The sequence below is a fragment of the Erinaceus europaeus genome, chromosome 2, assembly GCF_950295315.1.
Source record: "Erinaceus europaeus chromosome 2, mEriEur2.1, whole genome shotgun sequence".
NCBI classification, from domain to species: Eukaryota; Metazoa; Chordata; class Mammalia; order Eulipotyphla; family Erinaceidae; genus Erinaceus; species Erinaceus europaeus.
In genome coordinates, this window is record NC_080163.1 from 50,423,310 (window position 1) to 50,437,461 (window position 14,152).

General features: G+C 37.6%; 1 protein-coding gene across 1 annotated transcript in view; it reads left to right on the forward strand.

The window, feature by feature from the left end:
* The window catches only part of KCTD16 (potassium channel tetramerization domain containing 16), a 360,726-nt gene extending 347,268 nt beyond the window's left edge, over nucleotides 1–13,458 (forward strand). The window contains exon 3 of the mRNA XM_007519002.3: nucleotides 12,984–13,458. Coding sequence (XP_007519064.1) covers nucleotides 12,984–13,438 — 455 coding nt within the window. The 3' untranslated portion in view covers nucleotides 13,439–13,458. The remainder of the gene's footprint in view (nucleotides 1–12,983) is intronic.
* The last annotated feature ends 694 nt before the right edge of the window (nucleotides 13,459–14,152 follow it).

The window sequence follows — 14,152 nt, forward strand, 5'->3', positions numbered from 1 at the left end:
ATTGCTGGGGTCTTCAATCCAGGGAAGCCTGGCCAGCATCCTGGTGGCATCTGGAACCTGGTGATTGAAAAGAGAGTTAACATACGAAGCCAAACAATTTGTTGAGCAATCATGGATCCCAAGCTTGGAATAGTGGAGAGGAAGTGTTAGGGAGGTACTCACTGCAAACTCTAATGTACTTCTGCTTTCCGGTATATATTTTGCAGTAGTTTATGGATACGTGTGAACATAAGCTTTCTCTCACAGAAACTGGTGTATATCTAGGTTATGGGACTTTGTTAGAAAGTGAACTACCTGAGATGAAATTAGCGTGTACTATAAAAGGAAAGGTCTCACCTGAGTAATGAAGCCGAAGGGTTGTCATTCCACATGTGAAGTCTCTGGACGCAGTCTGAGGTGAAGCATGTTGAGGTGGCAATCATTGCGTTGGTTAGGTTGTGATCGGCTGATGCAATATTATTTGGTTTGGATTGGGAGACGCATACGGGAAAGTGGGCCCTATCCAAGGGTTCCAGGACTGGGGGAAGTAGGGGCTCTATAGTGGAGATGTGAGGTTCCTGCTGTCTTAGGGTTCAAAAAGACAATCGATAGTTAATGTTATCATCACATTATTTGGTAATTGGGTTAACTTTGAAAAGTCCTTTTGTTATGGTTTTCTGTACAGTATCCAGTATCTTGTATATAGCTGTGCTATTGGATGTTTCTAATCTACTTGGTCTAGGCTTTTGAGAGAGTCTGCATATCAAATACACAGCCTATATATTAAAAAGATTCAGTTTGTGTTTTGAGAAACTTTGAGACATACAACTGATTTTCCCCCTCATATTAATTAACTACTGATTTATATGTCTACATTTTGCTAGGAGTGTACATAAACACCATTCCCACCACCAAAAGACTGTGACCCATCCCTCCCACCCACTCTCACCCCCTACTGGCCCAGGAAGATGCATGTCTACCCCTCACCACAGGGTTTTTACTTTGGTGCCCTACTTACAATTTGATCAGGTCCTGCTTTTAGTTTCCCTTTCAGATCTTCTTACTCAACTTCTGTTGATGAGTGGGATCATCCCATACTCATCTTTATCTTTCTGACTTAGTTCACTTAACATAATTCCTTCTAGCTCTGTCCAAGATGGATCAGAGAAGGTGGGTTCATTGTTCTTGATAGCTGCATAGTATTCCATTGTGTATATATACTACAGCTTTCTCAGCCACTCATCTGTTGTTGGGCACCTGGGTTGCTTCCAGGTTTTAGCTAGTATGAATATATAGACAGAGAAGGAGGGCAAGGTGAGATCACTGCACTGAAATGTCTTTTAATGTAGTGGGGTTGGGGCTCAAACCTGGGTCATGCACATAGAAAAGCAGTAAATTATCCAGATGAGCCATTTAGCTAACCCAAAGTATGTTTACACTTGTTATTCATTGAGGAGATATCACATATTCATTGGTTGTTGAGTATTCATTAATCAGTGTTAACAAATACATCTCAACTAACGGACATCAAGCTTTGTTCTTTTGTCAAATAAGTGTACATTTAAAACACTGCTGACTGATACCAGTACAACTATAATATAAATGAAGAAATATAAGGGTTGTAAGATACCTTGCACAGAAGGAAGAGTGCCAATGACACTTAACCTTCAGTCATATCCAGTGTTTTCCACACCATTAAAGGAAAGGAACTGAAATTTCTCATAGGATAAAAAGAAAAGAAAAGAGAAGAGAAAAAGAGAAAAGGCGATGGATGAGGGAATGGGAAGATGGAGGAGAAGATGATATCATTATAATTTATAGTAAATACAAATTCTGCTAGTTGTAGTTCTCTCTCTTTTCTTTTTTGTAATATGATGTATTTATTTTTTAATTTCTTTATTGGGGGATTAATGATTTACAGTCAACTGTAAAATACAATAGTTTGTACATGCATAACATTTCCATGTAACAATACACCCCCCCTACTAGATCCTCCTTTGACATCATGCTTCACCATGTTCAGGAGGACCTGAACCCACTCACCCCCACCCCAGAGTCTTTTACTTTGATGCAATACATCAAGTCCAGTCCAAATTCTGCTTAGAGTTTTCCCTTCTGATCTTATTTTTCAACTTCTGCCTATGAATGAGATCATTCCATATTCATTCTTCTGTTTCTGACTTATCTCACTTAACATGATAATTTTGAGCTTCATCCAAGATGGGGTAAAGAAGGAGAATTCACCATGAACCTGAGACTTTGGAGGCTCAGGAATAAGAGTCTTTTTGCATAACCATTATGCCATCTACTCCTGTTCACATTTCTCAGTTTTCCTCTCTTTTCTTACCTCAGTCTATTTCACTTGATTTTTTTTTGTTTTTTGGCATGTTTGTCTTCTCCAGCTAGTAGGGAAGATCACCATTGAACTCAAATTATGCTACTTTGGCATCTTCTGAAATTTCAGATCTATTACTATTGAGTTCCAGTATAACAATGAGGATTCTGATTGATTCAGTTGAGTCATTCTCCTATGCCTGAGTCACTCATGATGGTTGGGAAGTGAGCAATTCAAATATGGACTATATTTCCTCCTTTTTCAGGACAACTAACAATAGGGAAGGAGTAGTTTCTTAAACAAAAAGAAGGTTGAAAAGGGGTATAATCAAATCCCTTGTTAATTTTATAACAACAAAAGATTCACAGATAGGAATTAAGAGGAAATGTTAGAGGACTCTTTGTTTGGTCATGTTTATGAAAAATTAAAAAGGACTAGGATGAAGCAAACTTTGCTGGAGAAGGGATCAGGATGGACCTTACCTATAAATAGACAAATAAGGGCCTTGGGGGCAAGACTAATTGAGTAGGATTTTAGCAAATGTATGCTCAAAGTGGAAAGCAGAAAATACAGCATGGAAGCAGAAAGAAGGGAAGGAAGGAAAGTATATAGAGTGAAAAGAACTGTAAAGTGAAATAACTGTTCTACTGAGTACTACATGGAAGAGCAAGGATGTTGACAGAAAACAAAAGTTTCAATTACATATTTTATGCAAATCATTGAATTGCTTTATTTAGTGAGATATCCATCAGGTAAAAAAAAAAAAGCTAAGTTGGAAGTTTATATCTGAGCATCATTAAATTGGAAAATTATGAGTAGAGGTCCATAAGTTAAACAAGAAAGTTCATTTTTACTTAAGCTATATGTTTTACATAAGATATGTAATTTTATGTAAGATTTTTTCTTTATATTAGTATAACATTACATTATTTTCATGTGTATAATTTATGAGTATTTTCTTATATTAACAACAGATTATTATTATCAATTACATATACATAAAAATATATGTGCATACATATAGTTTTGCAATTCTGCTAGACCTCCAGATTTTGCCATCATCCTGTCATTGAGCATGTTTTTGTTATAATCAGAGTAAATGCCTAATGATATGACTGTATGTTTTCCATTATAATGACATTTACATGTCATATATTTTCATTCGTGTATATCTGTAAGGTTTACTGTTTCTCATACATACTCTAAAAACACTATATTCTATACATTTTACCCATTTTCTCCTCCATTAATTTATCACATACATATTTCCTGGTCATTTTCTACCTGCCTGGAACCCTGGCATGTGTATGCCATGGAACATATATTATATTTCAGCAGGAAACAGACAGAGGCCTTGCAGTCTAGTGTGGAAAACAAATCTAGAAACACATCTACAAGTATGCATTGTGGTTTTGTGAATGAAACAGGTTGGAGGTTGGAATCAGCTAAAATTGGATTGAGGATAGATAGGTATGGCAGCTGAGAAAGTGATGTTTATGTTGAGCTCTTAAAGACTAAATGGCTAAAAGTTGCTGCTGGAGAAAAGAATAAATGCAAAATTCTCGGGCACTAAAAGAAAAGAAAAGGCTACAAGGAGGAAATGAATTGAGTCATGATTTTCTTTTCTTTCTGCTTCCTAACTTTTCCATGCCAATGCATGTTTCAGCAGATCAATAAAAAAATTGTATTTTTCTTTTCTTTTTTTAAGTGTGTGTATGTATGACTAGAGGTTAGCACATAGATAATTTCGCTGCTCTCAGGTCTATATATTTATTTTCATTCTTTTCCTACCCAGACAGAAAGATGAAGACAGCTAGAGGAATTGGGAGAGAGAGATACCACAGTATCGTCCAACCATCCATGAAGCCACTCCAATTGTTGTGGTGCCCCTATATGATGCCTGGTTTCTAACTTGGGGCTTCATGTATGGCAAGGTGTGTACCCTAGTTGGTGAGCTATCTTCTGGTCCCGTTAGCTGTTTATTTAGTTTCTTTATTTATCCTAGTGTGGAACTCACCTCTCTATTATCTGCCATGTGATGCTGGGATTGGAATCCAGCTAAATACAGTTCTTATTATTGTAGCTGACTTCCTTGCTAAATTCTGTTCACAGGGGTGCTAGAAGAAAACTGGGAGGAGAGAAAGAGCTCCTCATCTTGCCCCTTTTCTAATCAACCTAACTTTTATTTACCCCAGAATTGGCTGCTCTGGTCACAGTTCCAATCTTGCTTCTTTGCTTTTTCTGTAATACCCAGAGTCAGACTTCATCAGAGATAACAGGACCAACATGCAATATGTCTTTCTTAAATTTCCATGCCCAACTTCCACAGGTTGCCTCTTGCAAACTTCATTATTATTATTATTATTATTACTATTATTATTATTATTATCTTTATTTATTGGGTAGAGACAGAAATTGAGGGGAGGGGGAAATAGAGAGGCAGAGAGGCCTGCAGCACTGCTTCACCACTTACAAAGCTTTACCTCTGCAGGTGGGGAGGCTCAAAAACAGGCTCAAACCTGGGTCCATGTGCATTGTAACATGTGTGCTCAACCAGGTGTACCCACTACGCCCCTCTTGCAAGTTTCTAAATTCTAATGATGCCATCCTCTTTTGTTTGTGTCCCCAGCCCTAAAGTTGGCAGCTGTCTTCTGTAATTCCTGTCTTTGTTCCTTTAATGTTACCTTTTTTGTTTATTTGCCCCATCATTATCTGTTTAACCAGTTTCTTATATTTGCCATATGGAGATAACTGGTGGAGTTTGTTTTTCTGGCTGGTCCTGACTGATATGTGGATGGTTTAAATGTCTACTCTTTTCCAAACCCACTCCACACCCTGCACCCTTTATGAGAAGTCTCAGTTAGATCTATGGAAAATAAAATGTTCATGAGTATAAAGGGTCAATCACAGACAAGAAGTAATGATTGCCATGCTTGAAGATGCATTTTTCTCAGAAGTTTGCAGTCTGCCTATTCCCAATCTACACTATGCAATATCTTTTCCAAGGTTAGAAGAATTATAAAAACATCAATTTGACTACTATTGACTTTTCAGCTGGGATACTAAGAAAGTCTTTCAGCAACCTCAATAAATTAAATCTGGCCACCTAGCTCCCAGACTGGCAGGCTCCTACATCATTGACAGAAAAGATGGGGAAAGCAGTTTTCCCAGATGTTGCTGTAAATGATGTGCATTGTGTTCACAACCATTAGCAGGTGGAGAGTTTGAAGTGTGGGTAGATTGCAGAACTGCCTCTTTTAAAAATGCATAAGCACTTTGTGAGTTTGCTAAGTCATGTTTCACTCAGCTTGATTTGAATTTTTCATAGGGGAGAAATATTCTCTAGTTTTTCCTCTTTTATTTCTTCTCTTTCAGTAGACTTTCACAATTAGGGGTGCTGTAGAAAGAGCCTAAGTCTAATATCATAGTTTGCTTGATTGATCTTCAATCTTTCCAAGTTTTAAAGTGGTTGAAGATTTGGGTTTTAAAGACCTGGAGCTATTGGGTTTTCTCCTCCTCTCCAATTAGTCTGAACTAAAGCTCTAACCTCTTCTGGGTTTAGACTTATTTGTGTGTCTTAAAGTAAAAATGTATCCTAAAAACTCATCCACTTGTAAAATTCCAAGGACTTTACTATAAAGAAGCCTTCCTTGCAAAATTATTCCCTGGTCACACACTGTGTCAGACACTGACGTTACTCTTGATTCCCATGTCAGAATCACATGTCACTGAGCACTCAATATACATCTTCCTGAAAAAGTCTAGTCACAGCATTAGTTTCCTTTCCATTCTGATGCTCTAGTCAACCTCTGGAATCTTGTTTAATTTTCCTAAAACTCCTATGATGGAGATGCTATTATTAGCCTTGTATTTCAAATGAGAGAAAAAAAAGCCTTAGTGATGAAGAAATAATTTATTCAAGCTGGCAAATGTGGTGCCTGACTCTGAAGCTTGCATTTGCTCTGTGATCTGTGAGCACTCAACATGCACACATGCTTCATTCATTCATTCATTCATTCATTCATTCATTCATTCATTCATCAAACATTTACCAAATCATCCTAATGCCCCCATGCACCAAAAAGTGATATAATTTCCAACAATTTCAGTAAATATTTACTTTAAAATAAGGTAGAATTCTTGGGGTTTTGAACAATAACTGGTTAATAATTCCTCAAAAATTCAATTGATTTATTTTTGCTTTTTATTATCAATAAATCAAGCTTTTCTTGAAATGAAATTGTTTTCTTCTCACCTCTGGATAATCAATTGTAACTAATTTTCTCCTCAAATGGAGATAATTATTCTAACGTATTGAAACCTCAGCAATTTGGAGCAAAAATATGAAATACTCAGGTGCTCATAAAAGGCAAATGTGAAATACTTAGGTACTCATAAAATCATTCTTTGTGTTAAATGGAGAGATTCAAGAATACCTTGAGTTACAGGTTTGACCTTTCATAGGTCCTTTTTTCTGTGTTCAGGATAGATCAAGATGTTTGTATGACTCTCAGGGTAAAAGGCCCACATGCATTTTTGTTCTGATTTATAGCCTTTGTTATGGTCCAGTTCTTAGAAAGGGTATAATCATATAGACAATAGAAAGAGAGAGAGAGAGAGAGAGAGAGAGAGAGAGAGAGAGAGAGAGATTGAGAATTTGGTAGGAAGAGCTGGTTACTATCTCATATTTGATTGTTTTCCAAATTTTACATTGAGTTTTCATACAGTATTTCTGGGTGTATTGTATTCATCCCATCTTCTCTGATTTCAATATAATATATAGACTTCAGAGGCCATCTTATGAATTATCTTGCCAAAAAATATAAAACATTCAAATGTTCTCATAAAATATTGAAACATGTGGTAGTATAATAGGCTCCACTAAAATTAAGTTGTGCAATTTCCCTATAATAGTGACAGTGCCTAAAATAAGTGTAGAACAATACTTCAGTTTGCCAGAAGCTGAAGAATACATGCTGACATTTAAATCCATGATCATCCCAGCAGGTTCAGGGAGGAAAGAGTAGCATCTGTTCCAGGTTCTCAGCTTGGATACAAAGTGGATAGCAGTGTGCAGTTTTCCACATGAATACACAGGGGTCCCTCATGTAATGGTGTTTGTGTTGTTAAAGTAACATCAATTTAAAGGGAAAAAAAGAGAAGCCTTATGTTTCTCTTCCTAGTTCATAGAATGGAAAGATTTTTCATGGGGAGGGTAATTCTTGGACAAATCAAATAATCAAAAGCTTTTTTTTTTTTGACATAATAGACATAGCCCACCATATATTACTTGTTCTTCTCCTTGTCTTTTTTTTTTTGTTTCCTCTTTTAAGTTCAAACTTTATATTTTCTCAAAAATAGTAAACCTGGATCAGCTGTGGATATGATTATTTTTCTTGGACCAATTCATTGGAATGATTTTTTCACATCAAGTCATGTTAGATAGGGAGGTCAGGTTTAGAAGTACTAACAGCTTCTGCCTTCTAAAGAAAATGGTCCCCTCAGAACCCATGCTAGCAGAAAGTGTCATTTTCTGTGGTTGATATTTTCATTCATTAGTTGCTACACTCTAAACATTTTCTTTCTTTCTTTTCTTTTCTTTCTTTTTCTCTTTTGCTTCCAGCGTTATTGCTAGGGCTCGGTGCCAGCAGTATGAATCCACTGCTCCTGGAGGCTATTTTTCCCATTCTGTTGCCCTTGTTGTGGTTGTTATTGTTGGTCTTGCTTTTGATGATGTGGTCGATCACATTGATTGATTTTCATATATTAAACCAACCTTGTATCCCTGGGATAAACCCCACTTGGTCATGATGAACAATCTTTTTAATATACTGCTACATCCGGTTGGTTAGAATTTAGTTCAGTAATTTAGCATCTATGTTCATCAGAGATATTGGTCTGTAGTTTCCTGTTTTGGTTGTGTCCCTGTCTGATTTTGGTATCAAAGTGATGCTGGCTTCATAGAAGCTGGAAGGGAGTATTCCAGTGTCTTCAATTTTCTGGAAGACTTTTTAAAGTAGAGGTATTAGATCTTTTGTGAAGGTTTTGTAGATTCATTTGTAAAACCATCTGGTCTAGAACTTTTATTCTTGGGAAGGTTTTTGATAACTGGTTCAATTTCATTAGCTATGATGGGCATGTTGATGTTACCTAGTTCCTCTTCATTTAATTTTGGAAGTTTGTAGGTATCTAGGAAATTGTCAGTTATTTCCAGGTTCTCTAGCTTGGTGGCATATAGTTGTTCTTAGAAGCCTCGCATGATATGTTGAATTTCTGTGGTATCGATTGTGATATATCCTCTTTCATTTATGACCCAATTTATATGGGTCTTCTCCCTTTTTTGTTTTGTGAGTCTGGCTAAAGGTTGATCAATTTTGTACACTCTTTTGAAGAACCAACATTCATTTTTGTTGATCTTCTGTATGGTTTATTATCTTCAATGTTATTATTTCTACCCTAACTTTAGTGATTTCTGTCCTTCTGGTTGCTTTAGGGTTCCTTTGTTCTTCTTCAGGTCTTTAAGATGTGCAATCAGGCTGTTTATTTGTGCTTTTTCTTGTTTCCTAATGTGTGCTTATAAGGCTATGAACTTCCCTCTCAGTACCGCCTTAGCCTGTGTCCCAAATATTTTGATAGCTTGTGTCTTCATTTTCATTGAAGTCTCAAAACATTTTGATTTCTTTATTTCCTCTTTGACCCAGTAGTTGTTAAGTAGTGTACTGTTGAGCTTCCACATTTGGGGACTATTACTAATCTTTTGTTGATTATTACGTGTTAGTTTAATTCCACTGTGATCTGAGAAGATGCTTGCGATGATTTCAATGCTCTTGAATCTGCTGATCCTTTCTTTGTGGCCTAACATATGTTCTATCCTTGAGAATGACCCATGTGGACTTGAGTAGAATGTGTATTCTAGTTTTTTGGGGTGAATGACTCTGAAAATGTCCAATAGTTCTAGTTTATCTCTCTTCTCATTTAGCTCCCTTATGTCTTTATTGATTTTCTGCCTGGATTATCTGTCAAGTTGAGAGAGTGGGTGTTAAAGTTTCCTACTATGACTGTGTTTCTGTTAATATATTGCTATAGCTCTTTCAGTAGATGTTTGATGTATTTAGATGGCTTCACATTGGGTGCATACATGTTAATAGTTAAGTCCTCTTGATTGACTGATCCACTGAGCATTAATTTGCCAATCCCTATCTTTTTAAATATTATTTATTTTAAAGTCTATTGTGTCAGATATGAGAATAGCTGTTCCTGAACTTTTTTGTGGGTCATTGATTTATATGATAGTTTTCCATCCTTTCACTTTGAGTCTGTGTTTTTCTTGTTGAGTTAGGTGGGTTTCCTGCAGACAGCATATTACTGGGTTGTGTTTTCTGATCCATCTTCCTATTCTATGCCTTTTAATACATGAATTCAGGCCATTAATATTTATTGATATTAAAAACTGAAAATATTTTAATGCTATTCCTGTAGATTTTGAGAGTGTTCTGATAGATGGCATATTTATGGTGGTCTGACTGTTTATAGGAGACTTTTCAGAACTTCTTTCATGGCAGGCTTGATGATAGTTGATTCCTTCAACTGTTGCTTGTCTGAGGAGGTTTGTATGCCCACATCTAGTCTGATTGACAGTCTAGCAGGATTCAGTATTCTTGGTTGAAAGTCTTTCTCATTGAGCAACTTGATAGATATCTTGCCATTCTCTATTGGCCTGTAGTATTTGTGTGGAGAAGTCTCCTGCTAATCTTATGGGTTTTCCTCTGTAGTTGACTCTGTTTTTCTCTTGCATCCTTCAGAATCCTTTCTTATCCTTATTCCTTTTTATTCTAAATATGTTGTGTCTTGGTGTCTTTAAGCCTGAGTTAATTCTCTTTGGCACCCTCTGGGCTTCTTGAACCTTTATGTCTTTGATGTTGTCTAGACTAGAGAAGTTCTCAGCTATTATATCCTGAAGAATGCTTTCTTCCCCTCCCTCTCTTTCTTCCTCTGGTAAGCCAATAATGTGTATATTATTTCTTTTGAAGTCATCCCACTTGCTTCTGTTGTTATTTTCAATATCTCTTAATCTCTTTTTGATATCTCTTACTTCTTTTTTAGTTGTCTCTAATTTGTCCTTGATCTTGCTAGTTCTGTTTTCAGCCTCATTTATTCTATTCTCTCTCCCCTGTACTCTTTTCTGGAGTTTATCTATTTTTTTACCCTTTTCTGATACTATTTTAGCTTGTTCAGCTAGTTGTGTTCTTAGCTAAGCTATTTCATCTTTAAGCTCTCTAATCACCTTGAGATAATTAGTGTTTTCTTGTAGAGTGTCACTTGTTGTTTCTGTATTTCTGATGACAACTCTTTCAAATTCTTTACTCACTCATGTGATTATTTCTTTAACTAGTATTTGGATGTTGACCTCATTATTTTGTGCTTCAACCTTTGGGGGTAAGGGCTTTTAGCTGGACTCTTGTCCTAGTTCATTTCGCCAATATTTCTTCTTGTTGGTTTAACCATTGTATATAGTATGTTATGAGGTTCCTCTCTCAGTACTTTTCAAATTACTGATCACTTTTGCCTGGAATGACTTGTGTCTAGGTAAGGTAATTGAAGGGTTCACAGTTGTGGAAATTGACGGTTGTTTCAATAGTATTTTAATCCCTGAGTTGGAGCTCAGTGGTAAAAGCCTCTTTTGTTCTTTTTCTTCCCTGTCAGCTATAGGAACCTGAGGGCTTTTAAACTATAAGTAGGCTTCTTAGCTCAATCACTGACTCCTGACCAAGAGATAAAGCAGGGTGTGGCAGAGATATTCCAATGGTAATGCAAAGAGACTCTCACAGACCCATCACTAGGCCACCAAGGTATAGATCTTCTGAGTTTCCTCATTAGTTCTCTGTCCCCTGTTGTCAGCACAGGGCCTCCCCTAGCTGCTCCAGATTCAGAGGGCAGTAGCAATGGACACTCATAGCTGCACCTGGTGATTCCGAGGGGAGTCCTCTCCTCCCTTCATCCTTCTTGTTGATGAAACAGACTGGAGGTAGTGTCTCAACTGGAAAACCGCTGGACTGTTACCAGCCACACAATCTCTTCCTAGGCTCCTCTCTGTCCATGAACCACATGTGTTTGCACTCACCGGTGATTTGGTGGGTTCCTGAAGTCATTCTAGTCCTGTCTTGCTGTGGCTCAGATGGTCTCCTTTGGTATTACTAGTTGATCTGGGAGAGGAGAGGAGAGGAGAGGAGAGAAACACAGCTGCTGCTGTTCTGTAGCCCAGCCTCCAGAAGTTCATATCCTAATTCTGGATTTTCTAGTTCAAGGAGCTACCCAACTATGTATCTGAAAAAAGATTCTGCCACCAAATATTGGAATGTAGTGCTTTGAGTTAACACTACAGAGTAGGGAGAGAAAGACTCACACAGGTGTAAATAAAATTTACCTTTATATAATCATTTAACAAAAATCCCACTGACAGGACTAGCTTCATGTATAGCTAGATCCACATGCTTTAACATTATTCTTAGGATGCAGTCTTTTATTGAATTTTTACACTGTGCTCTGAGCTATTTACTGGGATTACAACAATGGATACTTGCCTGTGCCCACCTCAGGGGACTCATGGTACATAGTAGCTGAGCTGCATGAGGTAAAGAAACAATTACAGTAGAATGTGATATGTGCAATAAGAGTACATAACAATAATTTTGTGCTCTTATAGAATAAAAACATAATTCAAGGGAAAACTGACAATATTTCTGCAGAGAGGTGAATAAGGACTTCAAAGCAAAGTTAAACCTTACTGTTTTGAAGGAGAAAAAGTAATTTGAAGGATTGGAAAATTGAAGGAAACTAGTTAATTGCATTGGTCACGGCATTTGGGAGGTATGCATCTATATTCCAGTTCTGTGACTTCCAAATAATGTGAGCTGAGAAATGTTATTAAACTCATTGGGCTTTAGTTTCCTGCTGTAGAAATTGAAAGTAGAGTTATTGAGTTTGTCAAAGTCCTATGAGGATTCAATGAGATAAATGCAAAAGTTTACATGGAAACTGTCACAAAGTCAGCTCTCCCTGACTAACAGCTATCAATTCAGTCTCAAAGGCCCTCCAAGCCCATTATATCTGACTACTATCAAATAGAGTTTTGGATTAGGGTTTAACATCATCCACTGGTAAAATCTGATAGGACTGATGGAGACTTACTGTGTGCTATATGCTTGTATTAGTAATTTCACTTGACATGTAAAATTTTTCTTGCCACTCTCCTCATTTCACATAGAAGGAACTCATAGCTTTTGAAACTATTAGGCATCTGACTAAGTAACAAGGTTAGTGAGTGCAATAACTGAGTATCCTTAGCCAGAGTTATCTAAGCCCCAGAAGCTTAGGTATCATATTGTGTTTCCTTTTGTTCAGCATGTTATTTTTAACTTTAGCTTCTTCTCCTCAATTGGACTTAATTTCTAAGTTGTTCTATTGCAGTCTCTGTAGCCAGATCATTTCTTCCAAGCGCACACAAGTGTGTGTGCTTATGCTTGTGCGTGTGGATGCTTGTGGATGTGTGTGTGTGTGTGTGTGTGTGTGTGTGTGCATGTGAGTGTGTGTGTTGTTTTCAGTTACTATGCTGATAATCAGGAGTCAGTTGCCTACTATTAATCTCTGGGATTCTGTGCTTCCCTTGCAGGTGAGCCTTCTAGGTGGTCATCATCCCACTGTGACTGCTGCTGCAAGAATGGCAAGGGTGACAAGGAAGGGGAGAGTGGCACATCTTGCAATGACCTCTCCACCTCCAGCTGTGACAGCCAGTCTGAGGCAAGCTCTCCCCAGGAGACAGTCATCTGTGGGCCTGTGACACGCCAAACCAATATCCAGACTCTGGACCGTCCTGTCAAGAAGGGCCCAGTGCAGCTGATCCAACAGTCAGAAATGCGGAGAAAAAGTGATCTGCTCCGGACTCTGACTTCAGGCTCCAGGGAGTCGAACATGAGCAGCAAAAAAAAAGCTGTTAAGGAAAAGCTTTCTATTGAGGAAGAGCTGGAGAAATGTATCCAGGATTTCCTCAAGATCAAAATTCCAGATCGGTTTCCTGAGAGAAAACATCCTTGGCAATCTGAACTTTTACGGAAGTATCATCTATAGGGGAGGAGGGTGGGGGGTGGGTGGGAGGAGAAACAAATCATGTCACCATTCTGAAGTAAACCTCCTCAAAGAAATTACATTTGAAAAGAAAAATAGCAGTCCACATTTGCTAGAACACATTAGCCCATTTGATCTACTACTGCCTATTTACCTAGTTCACCTTAACATGTAAATCCACAGGGTAGATTTCCAGATGTGGAAGTATAAGAAAATCTTTTTTGTTGCTGTTTGTTTGTTCACTTGGTCCCATTTGCTGAGATCTTATATATGAGAGACAGCTACATAAGAGTAGGTAAGACCTTGGGAACCATTTATCCCAAACTGGATTTTTCTCTCATTTTCTACCTCCCTCCTTTGAACAAGAATATGGTAGAAAGAAATCTGGCCCAATGGCACAGGTTTGGATTTTTTTTTTAATGTCCCCTTTGTTTATTGAGTAAGGGGGAAATGGCAGATTTCTATAAATTTTCACTCAAATCTATTATGTGCCAGTTTATATCTGTATGCATGAGTATTTGTGCAACACAAGCACAATGAAGTATATACATACACGCAGAGCACATCATTGGGACCCAGATCTCCTAACAGGAATGTTCCTGCTCTGGCAGCACCCTCCTAGAGCACTTCCGACAGATGAGCTGAGAGCCTTTGCTCTTTTCTTAAAATGCCCATTGGAAAAATTTCCAACCCCTCTCAGCACCACTTGGTAACATT